This window comes from Nelumbo lutea, chromosome 6, assembly GCF_056320005.1.
Source record: "Nelumbo lutea isolate HS-2025 chromosome 6, American lotus-T2T, whole genome shotgun sequence".
Taxonomy (NCBI): domain Eukaryota; kingdom Viridiplantae; phylum Streptophyta; class Magnoliopsida; order Proteales; family Nelumbonaceae; genus Nelumbo; species Nelumbo lutea.
The window spans coordinates 23,587,350-23,614,201 of NC_142689.1; the positions used below are offsets into that span (position 1 = coordinate 23,587,350).

A 26,852-nucleotide genomic window follows, 5' to 3' on the forward strand; every position below is an offset into this window, starting at 1 on the left:
GTAAGTCGGTACCATTTAACAAATCATACCATAATCTCCATATATTAAAAATTTAAGTAAATTTGATGATATATAAGCATAAAGAAATGGCATATGGCCATGAACCTCCAAAAAGAGAGCTATAGAAGCATCATAAAGGGATATTTCCCAATTTTGGTCCCACCTACTTGGAGTCATGGAAAGGGGGTGGACTAGATATGAACCTAACCTTATTTTTTGAACAAAGTGGACCCTGTCAGAACTGAATCATGTTCTTAAGCAGATATAAGCATATTTTAAATGGGATATCTATACCCATAACCATGTACAGGATCTTAGGAAATGGATCATTGTATCTTCATTCCCCACATTCATGTGTTTCAGCATCACATGCATGCATTATAGCAGGAGGGATGGGGTTCAAGAGAGGAATTCAACTGCCACCTAATAGGAAATTAAAAAGAATGTAAATTCAATGGAAAGTATAGAAAGATATCAAATAGCAATAAAAATTCAAAATTTCATAGGCCTAGCCTTAATGAAGATAAAGGACATACAAATAAGTTAAAACCACTATTCATAAATCACATTTTCAGTGTATTTTTGGGTACAATGATGGACATGCAACAGCACACAAAATGGGAACACCCAGTCCAGCTAACCTTGACCATAGGCCACATCCAGGACAATGCAAAAGCTCATGCCAGCATGCAGACCCAAGGCCACATCCAAAAACCACTTTAAGTTTCAACCTAAGGGTATTAAAAAAAATCATGCTATCCAAAAACACATCTATGTCTCTACCAAGTATTTTTCTATAAAAAAATATCCAACCTCAACCTAAAGGTTTAGAATATATAAAAGAGATTGGCATCTATTTCTACAAAGACTTCAGACCGATTAGTTTGATAAGCAGCCCCTATAAAACTATTGGCTGAAGTGCTGGCAGGAAGGCTGAGAAAAGTAATTCAGGAGGTGATAGGGGAAACTCAGATGGCTTTTGTAGAGGGGAAGCAGATTTTAGACAGAGTGCTGGTGGCCAGTGAATGTATAGATTCAAGATTAAGAAGTGGAAGGCCAGGTTTAGTGTGCAAATTAGACATAGAAAAGGCTTAAGGCCATGTTGAATGGGGTTTCTTGGAGGAGATGCAAAGATTGATGGGGTTCAGAGAGGTTTGGAGAGGGTGGATATACGGGTGCATCTCATCAGCCTCTTTCTCATTGTTAATCAATGGGGTGTTATCAGAATTTTTCCAAGCTTCTAGAGGGCTGAGGCAAGGGGATCCACTTTCCCCTCTGCTGTTTGTAATAGTTATGGAAACTCTAAATTTGATTATGAAGAAAGGAGTGCAGGGAGGATGGTTAGAAGGCTTCAAAGTTGGAAATGAAGGTCCATGTATATCTCACCTACAATATGCTGATGATACACTAATATTCCTAGATGCTTCAGAAAATCAAGTGCTGAAGGTGAACATCTCAAAGTTGGCTAAAATAGCCATAAGATTTTGGGAAGATGAATGGCTCGAGATGGGAAAATTGTGTGAGTTGTGTCCTAGACTTTACGAGCTGACAGATGAAGTGTCCATTGAGCAGTGCTATGAGTGGAGAGGGGATCAAGTGATTTGGAAACCAAAGTTCAGAAGACCTTTGTTGAACCAGGTAAAAGGAGTGTGGGGTAATCCAGTACCCACAAGGGTGGAAGCTTTTGCTTGGCTGGTGGCACACGACAGTATCTAAACCCATGATCACTTGAAATCCGGATGCCTGCAGTTAGCAAATTGCTGTTTTATATGTAATCAGGAGGAAGAAACAATCATCCATTTATTCTTCTTTTGCAGTGTGGCAAATTTCATGTGGAATTTTTTCTCCTTTTCATTTGGAGAGAATGTCTTTCACCCATTGGTTCCATCTGAGATATTTTCTAAATGGATGAAAATCAGAGGTAGTAAGAAAGCCAAAATTCTGTGGAGTTGTATTCCTTTCACTGTATGTTGGCTCATTTGGAAAGAGAGAAGCAGAAGGATCATTGAGGACAAGACAAAGAATGTCAAATACTTGTTAGCAGGGATGTGCAACTCAATTGTAGCCTGGGTTCTCTGTCTTCCAGAGTTTGACCAAGTGAACAAGTCTGATCTGATAGAGAATTTCTGGAGTACTCTAGAGTTGAATCCTTGTCATTTTGAGTCTTTTTCACTGTAATTTGTTCAATTTTGGCGTGTCAACTAGACAACCATTTCTCTGAGATGTACTGTTTTTTTCAGTTTTAATGAATTTTCCTTTTTATCCTTAAAAAAAATGTATTTCACCAAGTTGAGTATTTAAATAAACCCAAAATATTCAATGATAATGTAGAGTGCATTTCATTATTTGTGATGACATAAAGATACCTTCTAATTATATAAGATGTAAGTGTAGGAAAGAGAAATCCAAATGTAGAGGATCATTGGCTGGGTTTAGTGCCAATGATAAGGGCTTTAACCTAGGCCTAGGCCCAAGCTGGCCAAACGGGCTTTCAAGCCTAATGAGTAATGACTTTGGGCCCATGACATCGAATAAATAAAAATTTTATTATTTTAATTTTTTAAATAAATAACATATAATACATGCAAAGAAATATTACACAGGCCAAAGTTAAATTAGGCTTGACTAGGCATTAAGCCTATGGCACAAAAAATAAGGCATAGACCTCATTTAATTGCTAGGCTTGATTTGGCTTGGCTTACCCATCCTTTTATAGATGAAGGCAAGGCCTTCATTCCTCTTCTTGAGAAATGTGGTACTTGGAACAACACTAAATAGTGCAACCATTGAGTGTATTCCCAAGTCCCACATTGCTCAAAAATGGGAATGAAGGCAAGACCTTCATATATATAAGCCCTTGCTTAGGAGGACAATTCTAATTCTAGAATTGACTCAAGTGTTGACACATGTGTTTGACATTTGTCAACTCATAAATATTTATTTATATGTTAAAACAAAACTTAGAACTTGTATATTTAAAAATATATTCTATTATTTTGTGGGCCGGGACAGGCCCGGGCTGGGCTTGAAGTGTTGGTCCCAGCCTGCCCGGAATCTTCCAGGCTTGATGTAAGCCTGGGTTGGGCCCGCACACAAAAACCTAGGCCCGGGCCCGACAATTTGTCGGCTGGTCTGGGCCAAAAATGATCACCCCTATGTACAGAAAAATAAAGTCATTCCCAAACAAATTGCTCCAAGCTGTCAGCCCAACTTTTCATACAATAGTACTTTATAAAGAAAGAAACTACAGGTTCCATAAGTTTCGCGAAAAAAAAATTCACATGGATAACACAGATATAAATGTAATTTCCAATTTGATAGAAAGAACAACACACAACTAAAGTAAACTAAGTAGAAAAAGGCAATGTTACCTGGAAAGGTGATAGACTTCTTCGATTCGGTTTCAAGAAACTCTCTTCCTGTTCTGGATCTTTCTGAATACAATCCCAATAATCTGTAGGCAATACCTCACATAGATTTTTATTTGCAAACTTCTTTGGCAACTTTTCATTCACTTCTACTATAACCGAAGAAGTATTCTTCTTTGACAAATCTTTCGAGGCAACCTTAAATTTCATTGTTGGATACCATTCTTTTGAACTTCCCTGCTTCTTGGACAAATCAACTTTCTGAGAATTAATAAAACAGCTAAGACAAGTGTGCATAACAAAAGTAAGCTAAACTTACAGCACAATACTTGCAATCCTTATATTGGTGATTGTCCATTGTCAATGACTTCAATGTATCTGTGTCCTAGTAAATGCAAAACAGACTAACATCAGCACCAAGAAAATATCACCTAATCATGTAATGTAATTGAAAATGAAATTCAAAAAGGTATAATGATACTAATGGACAATCCTTAATATGATTAGAGCATTACTAAAAGCGTATTACAATATATATATATATATATATATATATAAATGAAATCATCAAATACAATAATAGCAGCTTTCTTTTCTCAAATAATAAATCAGAGAAATCATAGGCAATGCATAACAACCTCATTAAATCAAACACTATGATGCAAGTGGTTACAAGAAGGTTCTCAGCAAGTCTCAAAGAAAGAAATCTGAGAGAAGGGGCCCGGTAGCAGACCTGCAGAATGCATCATCAACAAGAAAGGAAATGACTCTTTGACCAGTCAAATCTTGGTCAATTTGGCTGAAATTTGGTGGTATTAAAGTGCACATACTACAACAATCTTGTAGATTTTCAGCTCAATCTAGAAGATGAAAGTGCCCCAGCTATAGGTCTTTTTTGAAGAGTAAAGGAAAATTTTATTAAAAGGAAAAGGAGAGACAATCTGAGAGGTGACAAGGTGGCACCCACCAATACAACACAACTGAGGACTAGAAAACAGAAACTTATCAATATTATAAGTCTGAATTTCAAGAACATTCAAAAAATCACCCCCAAATCTGAACTACTAATATGAACAAATTCAGGAAGTACCAGAACCCAAACCAACACAAGTTTCCCCACCAGGGCCATAAGCAATTCAATATTTTTGGATTTGTCTTTGAACAATCTTCTGTTTCCTTCATTCCAGATAACCCCTGATACAGGAAATGGGATACAGCTCCAAACTATCCTTGCTTTCCTGCTACCATTGAAACTTGGACAGGAAGAGAACAACCTTGCTGATGACCTTGGCTATCATCATTGACTCCAGCTCCTCCCTTCCATCTAGCCAACCTTTTCACCTGTCTTTCTTAAGACCCCTGGATCCCACAATATGACTACTTCACCTAAGGACCCCTCAACATCCAACTCCAACCATTCCCCACTATTCCTCCTGCAAATCTCCTCTTTCAAGCCCATGTTAAAAGATTCCAAATTCCTGTAACAGTACCACCCCTGGTCCGAGCCTAATTAAATTTCTCACCACTGTCATCCTCTCTCTCCATCAAACACCTTACATTCCAACTCAACCTCCCCCCCCCGGTCCCTTAACAGTACCACATTTAGCTCGAAGATGTTTGACAGCACCACACAGACCTTAGAACATGGTAATGCACTCAATGGTTCCATTCCAGTAGATGAAAACAATCTTATGGAAAACATTGGACTCAATAACACTACTGATATGGGAAAGTCTCCAGCTAAAATACCCAAATTGTTAGAGCTGGTGGTTAGTAGTGAAATACACATTCTCAAAGTTGTAGAAGACAAGGAGAGTTCCAAGACTAGGCTGAGCAAAGTGTGTCTACCCCTTCCTACCATTTGCAAGTGTACAGAATGGGTTGGGCAGGTTTCAAAAAGAATATCAGTTCAACTTAGAAAGGGATGCGTGGAGATATCACCATAGGGGTAGGGAAGAGGAGCCCAAATTGATGGCTTCCGTGTTGTGGGATTATAAGTTAAGAGTGAGCTGATGAACAGGTTCTTCCACTACCAATGAAGAAGAAAGAGCAAGGCAGAAATTGAAGAAAGAAACATCATGAATCCCAAGGTGATAGATTGAGACATGTCAACATGGTAGCCTTAGAAGAAACTATGCCTATAAGTAGGGCTGTCAATGGACTGAGTTCAGATTGGACTCCGCCCGAACCTTATCTAATTGAATCAGTATGGACGGTCTGAAATTTGAACTCAGATTGGACTGGTCCGAAATTTGACCGTCCAGTTTTTTAATGAGCCAAAATGGATACTGTCCAAGTCCATTCAATCGTCCGTTCAATAATAGATTGCAGAGTGACTTAATGTATTCTACAGTTTCACTCCAAATTTTCTTAAGCTCCATTAAGGACTCAAAGAGTAGGGGTGCTCACAGTTCGGTTAACCAAACTGTGGGGCATTTTTTGGAACCGAACCAGTAATACCGGTAACCGGAACCGAATCGAAACCAGTCGGTTAACCGGATGACCGGTTCGGTTTGTCGGTTTTTTAATTTTTACAATATATATTATAAATAAATATATATAATATATAATATATTATAAATATATATATATATATATTTATATAGTGCATATTTGTTAATTTATAAAATATATATAATATACATAAATATATAAATATAATATAGAAATATATGTATACCGGTCGGTTCGGTTAAACGATGGTTTTCTATATTGGTTAACCGAAATCAAACCGGTACCTTCGGTTTTTTTAAAAACACCGAACTGATCGGTTCAGTTAACCGATTTTTCTGTTCAATTTCGATCAGTTTGGTTTTTCGGTTTTTTTTGCTCACCCCTATCAGAGAGAGAGAGAGAGAGAGAGAGAGAGAGAGCATGCTGAACTGGTCGTTTCTAGCTACATCACCAAGTTGCTAAGTATATTAGCAGTGTCAATCAAGGTTTTTAAAACTAGATTGGATAGGGAACCATTTTGGGGACCGGTTCCCGAATCGAACAATCTAACTGTCCAGTCCAAACAAACAGCCTGCTCTAACAAAAAAATGGCCAAAACATTGTCCGGGTCAACGGTTCAACTACACCATGTCAACGGCTCGTTGACCAAATCAATGGCTTTTTTGCCAAAAAGTGGTTTTAGGGTGAAATTGAACCAATCAAGAGACCGATTCTTGGTTTTTCCAGTCCAACCACCCAGTTCGTTCCGATTTTGAAAACACTGGTGTCAATGGATTTGTTTTGGATTGGATCCAATCCAATCCAAACCTTATCAAATCGGATTTGGGTGGTCCATTATAATTATTGGATTGGGTCAATCCAAAATAAATTGGCCCATATTCTTATCAATCTACATTGGACCTAAACCAAATTCTCAATCAATGTTTTCTAACCGCTATTGACGCAAACTGGTTCCGTTTTACCCCAGACCTAGTCCTTGGCCAAAAACCATTGAATTGGTCAAATGACCTGTTGACCCGAGTGGTCAAATCGTCGACCCATTTGACTGCTTTTTATTTTAATTAATTTTTTTTATTTTTTTGTTAAAATGGGCCGTCTATTTGAACCGAACGATCAAACCATCGACCCGTAAACCAGTAGCTAGAATAGTTCTAATTCCAAGTCAATTTTTAAAACACTATTCCTAATAATCCAATCATGAGGTCAAACCCTTGTCCAATTTGAAACTGATCAAAACTGAACCGGCATAAAGAAACACTTTTGTGAAAGTGTGCTTTTATGAAAGTACTTTTACATGAAAGCACTACAGTAAAAGTACTACGAAATCACTTTTATAGAAGTACTTTTATGAGAGTGCTTCAATGAAAGCACTTCTATAAAATCATTTTTACGAAAGTACTTTTGTAAAAGCACTTTTATAGAAGTACTTTTATAAAAGCATTTTTACCAAAGTACTTTTATGAAAGCACTTTTACAAAAGTGCTTTTATTCATTCACTTTGGATTGCATTAGACACAATCCAATCCGTTTGCATTTTAATTGGACTAAATTGGATTGCATTAGGTGTTGTAGTTTTTTATATATTTTCTAGATTTCTCATGTTATTTTGGTGTTTGATTGAATTTGGATTGGATTAGACCCAATCCCATCCATTTGCATTTTATTTGGACTGGATTGGACTGGGTTTGTATGGATTTGGACTGCATTTGGTCCAATCCATTTATAAATGGACCAACATTGGATTGGACTGAATCAGACCAAATCCAGTCCAATTGACAGCCCTACCTTTAACATATATTCCTCTTGTTGTGATTGGGCATAAGAAAGATGGAGCGTAAATTCAAACTGTGCATGTGATGATCTTAACTCTAAAGTCCAAGGAGAATAAGTTGCTCTTGCAGGTTGACTTTTTAAGGTTTGTGGGTCAAAATCAACTAAGCTAGTTATAGTAGAGACTTGCGATCAAATGCCATTGCCACCAGGGTCAGAGATTATGGGTATGGGGGTTGGGCTACCCCCTGTTGTGTAGTCCCATTAAGCAAAAATAAAATAAAATAAAATAACTTATGTTCATATAGGCCATCAATTATTTAAAGCCCTTCAGACCATGGATTCAAATTTGAAAGCTCTTAAGAATAAAACCATTCCAAGGGACTTTGAAGGGCATCGTGTTGAAGGTGTATAGAAGGCAACTGAACCAAAAGGTTGTTTTCTCCCTTCTAGCTATGCTTTTAGGGCTAATGCTTGGTGATCGCATAGATGAAAGGTATAAAGCTCATAAAAGATCATTGATCAGGTCTGAAATTTGATATGGAAATGCAACAGAAGCTTAGCCATGTAAAAGAGTCAACAATGACAATATTCATTCATCAAAAAACCCACTATTAACTCAATCACTCCTAAGCAAGCTTCATCATCGTCATCAAAGCCTTGTCCCAACTATATGGGGCCGGCTACACGAAACCTGTTTTGCCAATCCATTCTGTTCATTGCCATATCCACCATTAAATTAAGGACACTTAAATCATTTCTTATTACTTCCACCTAATTCATTTTCAGTCTGCCCCTAGTTCTTCTAGACCCTTCAACAGTTCAACTTGTAATAGATCACTTAACTCATAAGAAAGCTTTTTTTTGGTACTAAATGATAAAGAAAACTTTTATTGAAGAGGAGGGAGAGAGAGAGAGAGAGAGAGAGAGAGAGAACAAAGAGGTGACAAGATAATCACCCCCCCAAGCTAACACCCAAGGCCCACCAAAATACAACCCCTCGTCCCTTTTTACTTAGATTTTATCACCAAAATACAACCCTTCATTCCCATTACACTTGTTGTTCTCCTTATCCAACTAATAGAATGTGATCCTTCTTGCAAGGAAGTCTATTTCCCTGAAAGCATGTCTATAGAGCCAAGGAGCAGAATTGACTATGGGCATATTGTTGACTTAACGATACACCCCTACAGGGGTCATATTGGGGTGTGACCTGGTTCAGGGGGTAGACCAGCCTTAGACCAACCCGTCTAAACCAGTTTCAAAGAAAAAAAGGTGGGCGAGCTTCGATACAGGATGATATGCCCCTACCATATCGAAATTTTAAACCTTGCTCAACACTCGCTTTGAAAAAGACACACACATGAGATAGCCACATATTAGGCATTTTTTTCTATAGCCTCTCACAGGTATTAATCTTTCCTAGGAACACTTCCCAACACACACCATGAACTTTAGGAGGGATAGGTTTATGCCAAATCTCTTTCACTAGGAAATTTATGAAGGGATGAGAAATCCATCATATGGATAGCCGAACCCTGTAGGTAGGTAGGGTGAAATTTCAAAAATTTCTCTCTCTCCCATATGGGAATCACATTCCCTATTTTAAAAAACTGTATTTTCAAGGATCAATCTTGAACCTAAACCGGACCAGATCTGAAACCCAAAGGTAGGAGAGGGATGTACCTGATACGGAGTAACAGTAACTCCTAACGAAGGTGTTCACACCCAAGGAAAACGCCAAAGACTGCTCCCACTGAAGATAACACAGCGTAGGGTCGAGCAGAATCAGCAAGTGGTTCTTTAGCAAGAACCGAACTCTTCAGCAAGAATTCGATGGAGGGTGTGTGAACACGACTTCATATCAGCATTTCACCAAAAACTGGCAATGGCGGCAGCAATAGGAGGAGGCAAGAGCAAAAGATGGCGTCAGTCTAACTAAAGTTGTCCTCTCTCTTGAATCTGTAATTTGATTGGGTAAAGTACTTCGCCCTCCTCCTCTACTTATAGACTTAAAGAGAGATTCTCCTAATCCCATTAGGAGTTTCCTAATCCAAATCTTGTATTTGGATCTAGACTCTCTTTAAGAGATAAGGATTAACCCTTATCTTATCTACAGATAAAGATCAGCCCTCCTAATCTAATTAGGAGTTTCCTGATCCAAATCTCTATTTGGATCTAGACTCTCTGAGTGGATAGGGATAATCCCTTATCCTATCCGCTGATCTAAATCCCAGAACCACCCCTCTTTAATTAATCATATTAAACCAGTTCGAATTGGGCTTTAGGCCCATTAATTCCATGTGCTCACTTATCCTCCAAACTGCTACCCAGTTGGGTATCCTTGTATGGCATGGGACCCAAACATTGATCTACACATTAGTCCCATGGGTTCAACCCAGCCTCTGTTACAAGGCCTGGCCGAATTCACTGTAGGAGACAGTGAACCCCTGAGTCCATCACCATGGGCTCTTAATGAGTCCAACATTTACACTAAATGGTCCCTGGGTCAAGCCACCTTATAAAAACCCAAGGACTGTGAGCAGATGCAAGATTAGCCCATCAGGTATTACCCTCAATGGTCTTACACTTAACCTCTCATCTCATAATGATCAAACATTGCCCGACAAGAGAGGACCTCTCCCTCGGCTACAAAGAATAGTGTTGCACTCTCTACTCACATGGATTCCTGGAATTAAAACCTTTTGCAAACATTTTGAAACCATAATATATACATGTATATCTCTATATAAATATATTATGCAAAACAAATTTCAACGATTGAAAACGGCTATCGGCAGCTTTGGTTTCCATCAAAGAGAGTGCATCCCTGATCATTCACCTTGTCCGACAAAGGGGCTGATCCTGTCACTATGATCACCCACTCAAATGAACTCTCGGACAGTCCCAACATATCCAGGTTTTGACCCCCTCTAAGGATCTCACTGATTGGCATATCAAATACATCCTAATCCAACACCTAGTGCAATATCATAATCGAGTCTAGGGGTCAGGTGTAACAATCCAGTTTTGCCCATCTATCTCCAAGGTCCAGGGCAATACTGGAATTCTGGTCCGGTTCAGTGTTTCAAAAAAACCCACACCGCATGTACCTCATGTCTCACCCTGGCAGCTAAGACAAGCTACCCCATCCAACTTGGCGGCACATCAGTGTCAGCCTTGGCAGGATAAATCTCCCCAGATCTATCCAACGGTTGTGAAGATTCTAAACTAACACAAGTCTCATATCTGTCCAGTTTAAGGGTATTACACAGAAATACACCATAATAACATGAATCAAATATGTACTTTATTCATTTACATTAAATGCCATAAGGTACATCATTCTGATTGGAGCTAAGGGCATACATTGTCTAACAATTTAACCCCCTAAATCCAAGTGAACAAGCATGTCAAAAAAGGAAGCACATGAGACCATGCCCTCAGTGGAAGGAGACCAAACTCTCGCATTAGAAACATTTAGGAGGGATAGGTTTACGACAAATCTCTTTCACTAGGAAATTTAACCCCCTGAATCTGAATGAACAAGCAAGTTGAAAAAGGAGACACACAAGACCATGCCCTCAATGAAAGGAGACCAAACTCTCGCATCATAAGCATTTGGGTCCAAAAAACATTTTCTAATTTTGATAGAAAAAGAATTAGGGAATTACATTCACTATCCCTCAAGCCCATTATGAAACCAAAATCCCAATTTAACCCAAAATCAGTGATTACACCAAACTTAGCAACAAGTTCCAAGTTGTAAGTAAAAAGGGAATAGAGTTCAGGGAATTGTAACTTAAGGGGCATCTCATCAATCCAAAGATCTTCCCAAAACAAATACTTTATTTCCACTACTCATATCAAAGAAAATAAAATTTAAAAAGGAAGGTAGTACCTCAATGATTACTTTCCAAGGGGAGCTTGAAGAAGTGTGAGCCGCCAATTTTGCATCCCAGCCATTTTCCGCCACACTACAAATGCTTTTAATTACTCTCTGCCAAAGCCTATCACTCTATAGAGGAAACCTCCATAGCCACTTTCCTAGCAGAGTTGTGTTGTACTTCATAGGAATACATATGTCATCCAAATACTATGCAAACCCCTTTCACAAATTAGATATTTGACCCCATCATACGCTTGCACTTCCTTCAGGGAAACACACCAACTTCTTCCTTCCTCACTCAAAAAAAAAAAAATCAAAAAAGAGTGATGAAGTTACCTTTGCCATTTCGTCTTCTTTCCGCCTCAAATCTTTTTCCTTCAACTTCTTTAGAACATTTCCAAACCCCTCTCTTATCCAAACACATCTCTTCAACTACAAAGTTCTGAAACCACATACTGTCTCCTTACCTATCAACACTCCCATGCTTTCTCCACTTCCCAAATGTTTAGTAAGACCTTCCCTTCGACTGTGATCTCTTCAAACACAAGCCTTTTTGCTTCAATCTTCGCCCAACCCTTCCACATCCCACTTCAAATAGCAATATTCTTGCCCCACTTTTGTGACACCATCTCCACAGTGAAGAGGTCTTAAAATTGTAATATCCTAAGCAAGCTTACAAGACATTTTCCACTAACTCTAACAAAGGACCGGAGGGAACTGCAATCAATTTGGATGTCATTGACATTTCCACCAAGGTATCAATAAGGGCAGATGAAGAAGGACCTAAAGTCCAAATGGATGAAGTTTACATACTAAGAAATTTCCTTTGAACAAGGGTTGATTGGGAGGTCCAAGTTGGAAAAGCAATGGTGATTTTCTTCATTAGAGGAGAAGAGTTTGTGAAAAATGCATTCAAACAACTGGAACATTACTTGGAATGAACAAGAGAGGTTAGGGGTAGAGGATAAAAGAAAAAAAGTAAGGAGGCCTATAAGGGGCTTGATCTCCCAGCTACATCTTTGAAGGTTGAAAAGTGTCAAGGGAAGAGGGAGGAACTGGAAACAGACTGCATAAGGAAAAAAAGGTTTTGAAGCACAGAAAAAGTCAAAGGTGGGGTAATAACTTAGTTAAGGAGAACATTATGATCATTAAAGTATAGATGTGAACCTTTCTTTGTGGCCGTTGTAACTTGTATACTTTATGGGCTCCTTTTTTAAAAGAGGGGTTGAGGGGACTTGCCAGTCCACCTTGAGAATTAAGAGGAAGACAATCCTAACCTCCTTCAAGACCACCAATCCATAAACAGATTTGTATAATGCTTCTTCAATACACATAAGGCCCACCTGTTTGTGAATCTGAATTTCATCTTTTTCTTTTCTCTTTTTGGATAGGGAAAAAACAAATTTGATAATAATAATTATAAAGGGACTGACACAAAGAGGAAACCAAATAGACCTATTTCATATGAAACGAAGTACATGTGTCACAAAATAAATATATATATATATATATATATATCAGAGAAACAAATACAAAACACAGAATAAACTAATTTCTTACTAGCTCCCCATACTTGGAATCAAAATCAATCCTAGTCATGTCAGAAATTTATGTTTTATTAGGGATTTTTTATTTTTCTTTGCCCCAACCCTTTTGTACAATCTATGTATCACTTTTATTTCAACCATACATAATGCATACAGTAAAAGAAATTACATCTGACATACTCAAATCAATTAAGCCTTACCCAGGTATTTTAGGTTAGCACATGATAGAATTTTAACCTTAATTGCAACATCAAAAGATTCAGCAAAGGAGTCAGGTACCTGACCTTGATCTTCAGATCGTGCCTAATGGACCTACATCCAGGACAAATCGAATTGAGAATTTGTACGGTTTCTGAAATAAAGAAAGGATTCAAAACATTCACTGCAAATTTGATGATCCCAATGTGTCCTGCAAGTACATTAACAAAATTGAGAGCAACATTCAATAAGATGTTAAAATACATGATTTCAGATTGAAAGAACTCTTCAAGGGCATCTAATTCTTACCATCACAATTTTTTAAATTTTTGCCACCACATGTGGAACACTGAGACAATGGATTTGGGAACCCCAGCCTAGGGTCAGTCACTTCATTAGCTGCATCTATTGCTGTAACAGAACATTTCTCCTGAAATAGTTTTACATGATTATAATTTTTCTCACCAGAGGAAAAAAGGTAATCATTCACAGGGAAAAAACTCAACTAGCACAACAAGAAATACTGCATAAATAAAAGACAACACTTTCTTCTGAGTCCTGAATGCAAAACAACAGAAGCTTGTCTTACGGGTCTCAATGTCTAATACAGATATGGAAGGGAAGAATCAATTAAGGAAGAAATCAATGTTTGGGTCAGGGTTGAAAAAATATGAACCTGATTATTTAACTTTGGGAATGGCTTAGGGTTAAAGCCTTGGGCAACATGACCGAACACAACCGCAATACGTCTTTTATAGTCATAAGAAGTAAAATTTTATTTGTAATGGAAGAAATATAGAAAACTATGTACAATATGGTCTTACATTACACATCTGTGACAAGCCTTAATGGTAATACCCCATTATTTAGGGTTGTCAATAGTTTGGGGTAGACCCAATAAACTTGAAGCAACTGACCCAATTATAAAAGGTCTAGGTCTGCATTATGTGTCCAGACTACAATTGGGTCAGGAACGGTTTCTATTGTTCCTAACAATCAACTTGAAATATTATCGCATTACTTTTTTCGGTAGTAAAATAAAATTTTATTAAAAGGAAAATGAAAGTACAAGAGAGATGATAACAAGAAGTCACCCGGGAGGAGTATAGTTATTATATTATGATGTCCAAATGTGTTGATTAAACAAATAAGTATTGTTATGAAGCCAAAACAATAAATAATTATTGTCAAATACTCAAATTACAGGCTAAAAGTATAGCTGTCAATTACAATCAGGCCTTATCGGGTCAGACCTGATAATCCCAATTACAGACATAATAAGGTATGGTTCAGAAATGGTTCTGCACATTTACTTGGGTCAGGACCAGGTCTACCCTGACCAAACCCATTGACAACACTGCCATTGTTGCTCCCCCACTTTTCCCAAATAACCCAATTAAACAAAAAATTTAATTCAAAGGATATTCACCCCACTTCAGGCACTCTCTGTTTACAAAACTGAGGGACCCAGAAAAATTCAGCCTACAATCCCTTAGCCAGGTATCTTGCCTCTCTAAGTCTATCTTATGTCTGAACCTCCAAGGATGCACAAACAGAGTTGGTAGATCAAGGAAACCAGCTTGGGCATCTGTATATAATTCTCTGTGTACCATGTACATTCTAAGTAGTATAGTGCATGCACCACTAATTCTAAGTTAAAGGCTCAGGATTATTTTAATTTAACATAAATACTCCTAAAGCACCACAACTTTGTCCCCAATAATATAGGAAGTGATACCATTTTCTCAAGGCTGTGTTTGGTATGAGTGCAAAAGGCATATCTTTGATGTAAATGCAAATTTGGTTAAAAAGTGGGAACGCAAACCTGGTTTGGTTTTCCATTGATGAATTTTGTATTGGAGACAAACCTGTGTTTGGTATGAGTGCAAAAAGCATATCATTGATGTAAATACAAATTTTGTCAAAAAGTGGGAACGCAAACCTGGTTTGGTTTTGCATTGATAAATTGTCTTGTATTTGGCTATTATGGGTACAAACATGAATTTCAAGATTGGCATCTACCTTTTTTACAATAACTAACTATGAGTGCTGTTAGAGAATAAAAACTTATTCAGGGACCTCACCTGACAGCTTAAGCTTTTAGGTTGAGCAGGGGTCCTTGAGATGGTTTCAGAGCCTATTTGACCAAGTGGTCTAGTGTTTGATTCTAGTTGACCCATTATATTTAATTAAATTTCAGCACAAGGTATGGGTGGGCCTGTGCCTGTCCACGCTTCAAGTTTTGCATGAGGGAGTATGTTAGAGAATAAAAACCTATTCAGGGACCTCACCTGACAGCTTAAGCCTTTAGGATAAACAGTCCTTTAGAAGTGCAAATGTTTGATTTATTTTTAAGAAGAAAACTTTGCTCCCATTTTGAATGCAAAAATGTCAGGAAAAAAAAAACAAATTTACTGTTATTTTCAGTACAAAGATGTATTATTACCAACAATTGCAAAACCGAGCCAAAGTACAAATTCACCTTGGTTCTGTATTTGCACTTTACCAACACAGCCTAAAGAAAAATGAAGTTAAGCGGTGCCAACCCATCAACCTGAGCCCAACCCAACCCAATGCCACCTTTTGATTGGGAAGGGTTATGATTGAGCAATTCTAGATTGAGTTGGGCCAAGGTTAGCTACAATAGGTTGAAGGTCAAATTAGGTTACAATTAGGGAGTCAACACTTGAGGATGGGCTAGGGTTGACATCAACCCAACCTTGCCTGGCCAACAAAAATAATAGCCAGTATATCTATATTAACAAGTACAAAAGCATGAGAACATAAAATTTGAAGAATTTTTCCTATATAATTCCAATTCCTGATTTACAAACATGACACAATTCCAACAATCTACAAAATATTTAATACTTACTATGTCCTCTTCAGTCAAAACATTAAATTGTATTCCTTTCAGGAAACCTGATGGCACTTGCTGCTCTATAAACACATCATCATCCATTCTAATTGTGCCACCTTATTCCGCCAACAAATTCCACAACCTATACAGTAGAACTAAGATGAATCACATCACAATATAGAAAAGTGACCAACATTTAATACATAATAATTACAAATGATAAGAAATTAGTCTAATGGAAACTACTATGCTCCAAACAATGTAATTCCAAAAAAGGTATCATTCCTTTATTTATTAGTTTATTTTGGAGGGGGGTTACCTGCAGGCAACAATATAAAAGCATATTTAAAAGCATATTATATATAACAGTGTTAACTGAAAACCCAAGCCAAACCCATATATTTGCAATTAAGTCTGAGTTGAGTTAAATTATGTAAGGGTAACTTTGTAGGACCAAATCAAAAAATGGGACTGAATTAAATTAAATTTGACATTGGCGAAATTTCAAAATTATTCTTGAGAAGACAGAAGCATTCTGCCAACAGAACAAAGGCTAGGTCCTACTTGGAGAGGCTAAGCAATCTCAATAACAATTTCTTAAACGTTTAAGGAGACGCAATTTCCATGTATTTTGTTCTAATCTTTTTTGTTGTATTGGTCCATGCTGGCCTCCTTTAGGTATCTTTCTGTTTTTTACATGAACCCTGAGCTTGCGGCTTGACTATCATTTTCAATTTGCTTGATATAAACAGAAAAAAAGAAGAGCAGAAAAAAACTTTTAAGGACTGGTTAAGATTTAGTAGCAGAAAAGAGGAATAATAGTTCAAATCAGAAAGAGAGAAGAAAATAGAGGAAGAAAGGTTTTGGGGAAGAAGAATCGTGGCTGTCTCTATCCCCACAAATCGTGTTTTATTAGTTCTAATCATAATTAACAGAGTAATTACAAGTGCACCCTTGTAGGGCAGTTGTGAAGATAAACACAAAAAAGAAAGCTTTAGGCTTTAGAAACATTACAGCATAGGCTCAAGCCCATAAACATAAAATAAAAGAAAAGACAAATAATGATCCTCGCAGCCCATCATCTCAGCACTCTCCCTCAAGTTGAACTTTAATGTCAATCACGCCAACTTGCTTACATAGTGCCGTAATTTAGATTTAAGCACACCCTTACTGAAAATATCAGCACATTATTCCTCCAAGTCAATAAAAGGTAGACAAACTACTCCACATGCAACTGTCTCCTATATAAAATGTTTACCAACCTCAATGTGTTTTGTCCAGTCATGCTGAATAGGAATATAGGATTATAAGCCATGTCGATAGCCATCTGATAATCACAATACAACATCATTGGCTTATAAGAGCAGAAAAAAAATCATAAGGACTGTTTAAGATTGTTAGTGTAGGGGTATTTATGTCTTTATACTTATGTTGAAGTTGCTGATCTGTAATATTATATTAGAACTAGTGTCCCTCACTTAAATAAGGGCACATGTGTCTTTTCCATTATATTAATAATATAAAAACATGTCTGGCCGAATGGGAGAGTAAATTTTCCCTAATTCGAACCAGACTTTTCTTCTCTCCTTTTCTCCACCTTTCTCTCTCTCTTTCTTCCTTCTTTCTTCCTCTTTCTTCTTGGATGTTATCAGACTAACAGAACTCAAAGGCAGGCCGAATTATAACAAAGATTTTAATGGTAGAACAGAGAAGAAAATAGTTGAGATCAGAAAGAGAAGAAAAGAGAGGAAGGATTTGAAGGGAAAAGAATCATGGGCTCATGGCCATCTCCATCCCCCCAAATCGTGTTTTATTAATTTAATCATAATTAACAGTGTAATTACAAGCATGCCCTTGTAGGGTGGGTATGAAGATAAATGCATAAAGAGAGCTCTAGGCTTTAGGCCCATTACAACATAAGCCCAGGCCTGTAAACATAAAATAAAAGAAAATACAAGGAATGATTTTCATGGCCCATCATCTCAACATAAACAAATGCCTCTAAACAATTAAGCATTACCCATCAAGAGAAAGGAACATTATGCATTTCTTGGCTTGGTAACTGTAGAGATGGTGGGTCGAATGGGCCATAATGTCTTATTTCATTATTGGATCTATTAGTTAATTTATTTATTAGCAAATGGACTTTAGCAGTGGGTTGTGGGCCTTTTCTTTGTTTATTTACTGTTATTAGTTCAGCCACCCAACCAGGGGCACCCTTGTAATTATGCATTAAAGTGAAATAAATCAAAATAAAAGATGATTAAGGGACTGGAGAGAGATACAATCAAGCTCTTTTTTCCTCCCTTTTCTTTTCTTTTCTTCCTCTTTCTCCTGAACTTCTTCTTCTTTCTTTTCCTTTTCTTTTTCTTCCTTCTTCTCTAAATTCAGGTTTATTTCTGGTTTATATTTCTTCCTAGTATCAGAACAAGTCACCACTTCCTACTTTTCTCTTTTTAGGCCCATACATAGCGTGTGTGTGTGTGTGTATGGAGAATTCAGTTGCTGATCAATTGAAGATTGGTGCTGCCTAGTTTTTTTATCAGTAGAAAAGTGATTTTATTAAAATTTGGAATGAAGAAATGATTAGTACAACTTTTTAATCAGAGTGTCAATCCCACTTTACTATTCCAAGTTACATGGATGCCCAAAACAGATATTGCCTAATAGCCCCTTGTTTAGCTAGGGAGTCAGCTAAACCATTTGCACACCTTCTAACCCATTTAAATTCAACCATTATTTCTTTTGCAATCATTTCCACTTCCCTTAGTACAGATTGAAGGGAATACACCTATTGGATTTAGCCCAGGATATGACTACTTGTGAGTCTCCTACCACTTCAATCATATCAACCTAAATCCCAACTGCTTAGCTAACCTAAGGCCTTATAATAAAACCAACAGCTCAGCCTCCAAAGAATTTCCAAAGCCAATTGATCCAAAGAAGATGGCCAATATCCTCCTCTTTGAGTTTCAAATAACCCCTCCTACTCCAGCCACACCCGGGTTATCAAGAGAGTTCCCATCAAAGTTCAATTTTACATTGCTTCCTTCTAGGGGTTTCCAATCCATCCTAATTCAATCCTTTGCTCTTGATGATTGTGTGATTTCAGTCCATGCCCTGAAAAAATCAATTACTGAGAATGTTTTGAAAACATCCAAAGTATTTACCCAAAATAAAACCTTTATTTTTATACTATCTAACACCTCTTCCAGATTCTAGCCCTTTTCCAATAAAATTCTGCTATTCCAAAGAAGATGGCCAATATCCTCCTCTTTGAGTTTCAAATAACCCCTCCTACTCCAGCCACACCCGGGTTATCAAGAGAGTTCCCATCAAAGTTCAATTTTACATTGCTTCCTTCTAGGGGTTTCCAATCCATCCTAATTCAATCCTTTGCTCTTGATGATTGTGTGATTTCAGTCCATGCCCTGAAAAAATCAATTACTGAGAATGTTTTGAAAACATCCAAAGTATTTACCCAAAATAAAACCTTTATTTTTATACTATCTAACACCTCTTCCAGATTCTAGCCCTTTTCCAATAAAATTCTGCTATTCCTCTCTTCCCACACCACCCAGCAAATCGCTGCCTTAGTGGTTCTCCAAAGCACTTACCCCTTTTTTTGGTTGCCTCAAGAAGTTAGGATTGAAGAGATACTCCACATCTTGGGGTAGGACCCACTTGCAACCAAAAAGAGAATAAAAAATCTCACAAATTCTAAGCACAGAAGGGCAGGAAAATAATAAATGAGATAATGCCCCAAAGTTACCCCTATAAAGGAAGCACATGTGAGGAGAGAAGCATACAAAGGGCATTCTTTTCCACAACATGTCGCAAGTATTTACCTTACCAAGAAAAATATCCTAACAAAAAGCTTGAATTTTGAGTGGGGGAGTTTTCTAGAGAAGATTAAGCATATAGACTGAGGCCCAAGATAAGTTCTTGGAGATTTTTCCCAAAAGACCTAGTTGAGTGGAGAAATCAGATTAAGGGGTCTAGAGACAATTTGAAGCTGGTGCTTGGGGATTAAAAGGGAGTTTGTTGACCTATTTGGAGACCAACTCTGGTTGGAAATGTTTCTAGAGTCTCTAGTAGGAGTGGTTATAAATTCTCTTTCTCCCAAGTTATTGAGTATTGTTAAACCCTAGTTTCGTTTTGCTATAGAGAAGCAACTTTGGCTTTAGGTCAATGTTATTTGACTAGTAGTACCTTATTTTTATTTTTGTTTGTTTCCGTTTAATCAATGGAGCAAACAAGAGTTGAAAAAAACTGCCTATAACTTTGGGTTTAGCCAAGGGATCTGTGGACACTATGTTGGAGGCAGTGACTACTGTGAAGTTAGATGGAACTAACTATTTGACATGGTTTCAATCAATAAAAATCTATGCCTATAGTAGAGGAAAATGGGGGTACATCGCTAGGAGTAAGGCAAAACCCAAGGAAGATGATCCTACCTATGAGAGGTGACTGGTGAATGCTATGCAACCTCATATCAATCAACACTACCTATGGGTGGACACTGCTAAGGAGGTAAGGAATATTGTTAAAGAAACCTAATCACAGAAGTTGAATGTTTTTTTTTTATCAGTAAACATGTATTTTATTAAAATTCAGACCGTAAACAGTTTATACAACTTGGTGATGGGACTATTGATACCCCTTAATCACTCTATTCTGTCCCACATTACAGTGCAGCCCAAAATAATTATTGTCTCAATGCCCCTGTTTTGCTAAACCATCAGCTAGCCCATTTGCACTTCTTCGGGCCTATTTAAATTCAGCCTACACCTCCTTTGCGATCTTCTCCACTTCCCTAATCACATGTTTAAACATCCATAGGGTATGGCTGCTGTTTGCTGCCCATGAAATTACTACTTTTGAATCCCCTTCCACTTCAACATGTCTGTATCCTAGCTGTTTGGCTAGCTTTAACCCTTGTAGTAATGCCAATAGTTCAGCCTTCAGTGAGTTTCCGGTGTCAATCGGTCCTGAGAACATACCCAATGTCTTCCTTTCAGAATTTCTTAATACTCCTATTCCTAAGATGCTCAGATTTCCAAAGGAGCTCCCGTCAAAATTCAGTTTTACTTTATTGCCTTCTGGTGGTTTCCACTCCAACCTTACTTTATCTCTTACTCTCGAAGAGTGTGCTACTTCGGACCATGTTCTTAGAATGTCTGTGACTGAGAAGACTTGAAAGCTATCCAAGGGTTTTACCCAATGGGCTACTTTCACCTTGATACTATCAATCACTTCCTCTATTGTTCTACTTTTTTCCAAGAAAATTCTGTTGTTCCTCTCTTCCCATATTACCCAGCAAATTGCTGTCTTTGTTGCTTTCCACATTATCATCCCTCTTTTTTTTTCGTTGTCTCAAGAATTCATGGTTGAAGAGTCCTACCACATCTTGAGGGGGAACCGACCTACAGCCAAAGAGAGTACAAAAGAATTCCCAAATTTGAGTCACAAAAGAACAGGATATCGTTAAATGAGAAAGGGTCTCACCACTTTCTTTACACAACAAGCACACATGAGGAGAAAGGCAAATGTATCACCTTCTTTTCTGCAGCATATCGCAAGTGTTTACCTTACCAAGGAATATTTCCCATCAGAAGGCTTGGATCTTCAGGGGAATAGGCTTGCACCAAATTTCTTTCACAGGGAAATCCCCACCTAGGAGGTTGGGGGAAGCAAGTACTTTGAAGAAAGAGGAGCATAAAAAGAGGTCGTCTGAAGAGCGAAGGGTCCAAGTGGATTTGCCCTAGGAGGTCCAACAATCGGATTAAAGACTCACACTCATTTTCCCTTAGTCCACTTCTAAAGCCCAAATTCCAGTTCGCATCATTTGGACATGGTGTTCCCAACATGGATATAGCTTCTAAAGCCCAAACCACAGAAGTTGAATGTTGCTAGGGTCTAGGGCTTATAAATTAAAGAATTATGTGAATAATTAAGATAGGGGGAGAAGCCTTAGTTTTGTAGTTCTCAATGTTGAAGTCTCTCTAGCAAGAAATTGATTTGATGGAGACAGTTCAGTGGGAGTGCACAAAAGATGTTGAAACTCATAGGAAATCAGTGGAGAGGAATTGGGTTTTGGGTTCCTTACCAGACTCAACCCTGAATATGATATAGCTATACACTTATACAGAATGTTTTAGCTAAAGCTGGCATGACCCTTTCTCAGGCTTATGCTTTGGTCAGTAATGAGGAAAGTAAAAGCCAAGTTTAGATTGTGGAAGGGTGATTTGGTGCCCAAAATTCAGAAGGCCCTTGTTGGGTTGGAAGTTTGGGGGAATGTATGGATTTTCCCTCAAAATTACAATCAATTGAGGTGCAAGTGAATAGTAGGGATTCAAGATGGTGAAAGGAATCCAACAATGGCATCTTTTCTATTAAATTCTTTTACAAGGTTAAGGAATCAATTGGAGAGATCTAAAGTGAAATGAGTTTGGGGAAATCCTATTCCACCAATAGTGGAAGCATTTGATTGGGTCATGGACTTGAACAATATTTTGAAAATGGATCACATTCAAAGCAGGTTAACTAGTTGTTTGATCCTTCTATGTTTATTTGGCCAAAAAAGAGGGGAAGAATAGGTGACGAATTGTGTTAAAGCAGCCTTGGTTTGGACCATTTGGGAAGAGAAGAATGTGAGAGTCTTCTCTGATAAGGAAAGAAGCAACGAAGAGATAAAGGATTGTGTGATAGTTAGAGTGATCCATTGTATCAAATCTTTGGACCTGTTTTCTCAAATTTCTCCTAACGCCTTATGGAGGAATTGGGAAGGTGTTGCAAGAAGCTCTTCTAGAAAGGGAAGAATAAATGTTGCATGGCACCCCCCCCCCCTCAGGACTATGTAAAACTGAATTTTGATGGGAGTAGTAGGGGGTTGTGAGATACATGGAAAGCAAATTAATAGCCTTGATTTCTGGTCCACTGGGTATGGAGATTCTCTCAAGGCAGAATTGCTTGCAGCCTTACAAGGAGCATAAATTGCAAATGAGCTGAACATAACCAATTTGGTGATTGAAGGGGACTCAAAATTGGTGGTGGGTTGGTTAAAGGATCCAGAATCTGTGATATGGTGCTATAGGGATGAAATAAAAGGTTTTTATGGATCACCAAGAATATGAATTTAAGGATACAATGGGTGAGGAGATCGGCAAACAGATTGGCTGATACTCTAGCAAAGCAAGGGGTGAATAGATAATCTTTGTTTTGGCCTCACTTGTAATTTTCTGTTTTGTTTATAGAGAGGTAGCATCATGTGCCTCCCTGAGGGATGCTTGTAATGATTATAGTTTCAGAATTAATAAAATCTAACTTGACTTATCAAAAAAAAAAAAGCAGGGGCATCTAATTGGCAAGATAGTCCTACTTGGGTGAAACTACTAAGGAGAACATTCTACATTTTTGTTATGGATGTCCCTTCTCAAAGTTTATTTTGGGGTTTTTCTTTGGGTTTTTCAGAACTAATATGACGGAGCCATGGACACCCAGAACATCTTTGCTCACTAGTCTACAATGAGAGGAAATATCAAGGCAAAGATAGTGTGGAACTGCAATACCTTTTGTTATTTATTGGGGAGAATGGAAAGAAAATAACAGAAGGATAATGCACTGGGTTCTTATACTTCCAGAATTTGAAGGAATCTCAAAGGAAGATATTTTGCTGGTTTTTGGTCCCTTCTTGAGTTGAAATAAAGTAGTTAGCTTTGTTTTGCTTTTTCTTCTTAACTGTACTTACTTTTTTGTTGTATGTAGAGTTGAGTTTTGGTGATTCCTCATCAACCTCAATATGTGCTCTTTTTCTTTTATTAATAAAATCTTTTTTTTTTATTTATAAAAAAGCTAGGCAGCATATACATCTGAGTTCTAACCTCTCGAACTTAAGAATTATGTCCTCTTTAAAGTGGAGCTGTGTATAGGATGGGTAGAGGTTCAAGATTTCATTCTTTGGAAATTCCACCATGCAGAAATGGGATGGTTTTCTAGGAAACTCCACAACATTTGGGAAAAATAAGGAATTTCGGGAAAGATTTAAGATATATTAGGAAGAACATGGGATTCATCATAGAGCTTAATTGTTTGTTGAAGTATATCATATAACGGGTAAGAAAAGATTAAGGGACTCACATAGGCATAGGAAATAGGAATTTTCTTCATTACATCCAAGTTTCCCCACTATAACGAGTATATGCAGTGATTATTATTGTACTCATTATTTAGAAAATTAATATGACAAATATAAGTAGTTGTATATAACAAGCAAGGGAACACTAAGAGAACTTACAGAAGCATGGAAAATAAACATTTGATTCAATGCCATCCAGGTTGGGTTTCCCAAACATGTATTTTGGAGAAACGATCACCATGTTCAGAATATCAAGAGACTCAATTGCTCATTTGGTAAAACTTTCTGAACATTATTATATTAGTTGGCTATTCTTAAATTATTCATTTAAGTATGATCTTCAAAACAAAATCCAAATCTAGTTGTTTGTCAAACACCTAGAGTCAACAGTTTCAAGTTTTTTTTTTTCTGCAAGGGTGCACTTAAGACATTTTCCAATATCTCATGATGATTTCCAATAAATGCTTATCCAATGCTTTGCTAAAACTTGGAAAATTTGCACGTGGCAAATTGAAAACTTCATGATATATCGATTTTTTTTAATGTAATAAAGAAATGTCGTGATAAATTTAGAATTTTATATACAAGGAGGCTTTTGTTTCCCCCTTGAAGAAACAAGTAAATCTTGACATGTTTTACAGAATTTGTGGACCATGTACCTCATAAATGCAGTAAGCCAAATGATTAAGAAATTCTACATACAATTAAGGAAATCCAAACATATAAAACTCATTATGTAAAAGAGATATGCCTTTTCATGTATAATATCTCAATAGGAAAATATGGGCTTAACAATATATGATTTAGGGATGATGACACGAACAAAATAATGACAACTAATTCACACCGATGGCTTACCATAAAATTGTCCCCACTTACTGACCTGAGAAGAAACTGAATAAGTAGAATAACTTTTGAGATTGAAGTAGAACTGGACAATTGTGAGTGAACCATCAGGAAATGACGTTTAAGAAACCAAGGGGGAATCCATTTATTCAATTACAAAGAAACACTAAACAGGATAACTCACGTTGAAAGTGAAAAAAGGCAGTGATAGTTGGACCAGCAGCAGAGGACATAAAAGTAGCCGCTGGAGAATCCTATGATGGATTATTGTGGATTTTAGCGTCACCTGCCGATCAATGCCCCTGAAAATAAAAAATTAAAAAAAAAAAAACAAATCAAGTTAGTATAATGCACCATTGTTGTTTGTCATTACTTGATCATATAAAAGAAGGATCATGGTTTATTTCATCAGTAAATGCGTCCCCAACAATTTTCTCGCTGCCCTGAGTCTGACCAAGAAAACACGTTCTAGAAAAACAATAAGGAAGACCATTGAAGAAACCAAGAAAACACAAAAGTTCTGAACACACTGTCCATCCTTCTATTCTGAACACATTATTTTAAAATGAATAAATCATGATGTCATGATCGGAAACTCCTCAATAATGACCTTTTTATACAAAACAAAAAGTAAGTAAATACAGAGTAACACGATGAAACAAGCTTGAATCAAAGAACAGACATTAGACAAAACCTACAGAATACAACAGAGACACATCAACGGATGGACATGCAAGACAGAAAGCAGCTTCAAACGCAATAATCCATGAAGAAGAAGCAACGGACATGCATATTAATACAATGCAACCAAAACGAGTACTGAAAAAGCATTTAACTGCACATATGTAAATCAAAATAAGAACAATACAACAAGAAATTCTCGTATTGTATGTGACGAAGAACACCTCTATGAAGCAGTTCTTTGGGAGCTTTGGCCTTGAGTAGGTTCTCTATCACAGTGGTGTCTGAAGCAACAGAGCAAACAACAACAGAGGTGCTATTTCGAGGCTCCGAAGAATATGAAAATGAGAGTTTTATTAAAGGGCAAAAAAATAATTGTCAATGATAAAATGCCTCGAGACAGAAAACAAAAGGGAACGAGAAAATAGTGAATATTGGATTCGGCATATCGGTGCCGTCGTCGGTTTGTTTCAACTTACAAAAGACACGCTCAACTCAGTGCAAGAGGGAAGGAGACCACTGTCGCGACTCGCGAGAAAAGGCGAGAAGAAGTATGAACGGTGTCAGAAATATATACCCTCGTCTTTTGTGCATAATTACAGAATTATCCTACTTCTATTTTTTTTCGGTAAAACTGCAATAGGTTGCAAGAGGCAGTTGGGACGGGATTTGCCTCTTGCGAATGAGCACGAACTTGCCCTGACCGAAGCGAAGCGGGATCTGCTCCTCACAAGCGCTTCACATGCACATCCACCGTGCATTGGAAACATTTCCCGTCAAAAATAATTAATAAGTACGGGAGATGTTTCGAATGCACGATAGAACATGCGTGTATGTGAAGCATCTGTGAGGCGCCAGTTGTGAGGAGTAAATTCGGTCTCGACAGAACTCAATTTCTTTTCTTTGATAGAATTTGGACTTTGGAGGCTGTGCGGCAGGAAAATTACCAAAATGACACAGTTTATGTAAACACGGAAATAATCAATGTAACAAGTTGATGTGCCATGTTAATGGAGAGAACCAGTAGTCAGTGTACAACTTGTATATTACCTTTTTAGTAAAAAGCAATCATGATTAGGGGGCGGATTGGGTTGGATTTGGT

At 37.5% G+C, this 26,852-nt stretch overlaps 2 protein-coding genes across 16 annotated transcripts in view; both read right to left on the reverse strand.

Moving 5' to 3' along the window:
• The window catches only part of NRPD1A (nuclear RNA polymerase D1A), a 68,208-nt gene extending 41,948 nt beyond the window's left edge, over positions 1-26,260 (reverse strand). For 3 of the 15 annotated variants that reach the window (XM_088947995.1, XM_088947994.1, XM_088947991.1), the window contains exons 1-8: positions 25,975-26,252; positions 25,254-25,371; positions 25,082-25,154; positions 16,102-16,228; positions 13,536-13,656; positions 13,313-13,437; positions 3,688-3,753; positions 3,372-3,608 (exon numbers count right to left, since the gene is read on the reverse strand). In XM_088947995.1, the coding sequence (XP_088804121.1) occupies positions 3,372-3,608; positions 3,688-3,753; positions 13,313-13,437; positions 13,536-13,656; positions 16,102-16,188 (636 nt within the window). In that variant the 5' untranslated portion in view covers positions 16,189-16,228; positions 25,082-25,154; positions 25,254-25,371; positions 25,975-26,252. Of the gene's footprint in view, positions 1-3,371; positions 3,609-3,687; positions 3,754-13,307; positions 13,438-13,535; positions 13,657-16,101; positions 16,229-17,348; positions 17,414-25,081; positions 25,155-25,253; positions 25,372-25,974 lie in introns of those variants that run through there. The other 12 variants (XM_088947989.1, XM_088947984.1, XM_088947987.1 and 9 more) reach the window with 12 other exon arrangements.
• Positions 20,872-21,435, reverse strand: LOC148847950 (uncharacterized). The gene has a single exon (XM_088951294.1). The coding sequence runs from the start codon at positions 21,433-21,435 to the stop codon at positions 20,872-20,874; it is 564 nt and encodes a 187-aa protein (XP_088807420.1).
• Positions 26,261-26,852: the final 592 nt, after the last annotated feature.

What these genes read in the sequence shown, in the direction of transcription:
- LOC148847950 (XM_088951294.1), bottom strand. Translation starts at nt 21,435, where the DNA reads ATGTGGAAAGCAACAAAGACAGCAATTTGCTGGGTAATATGGGAAGAG.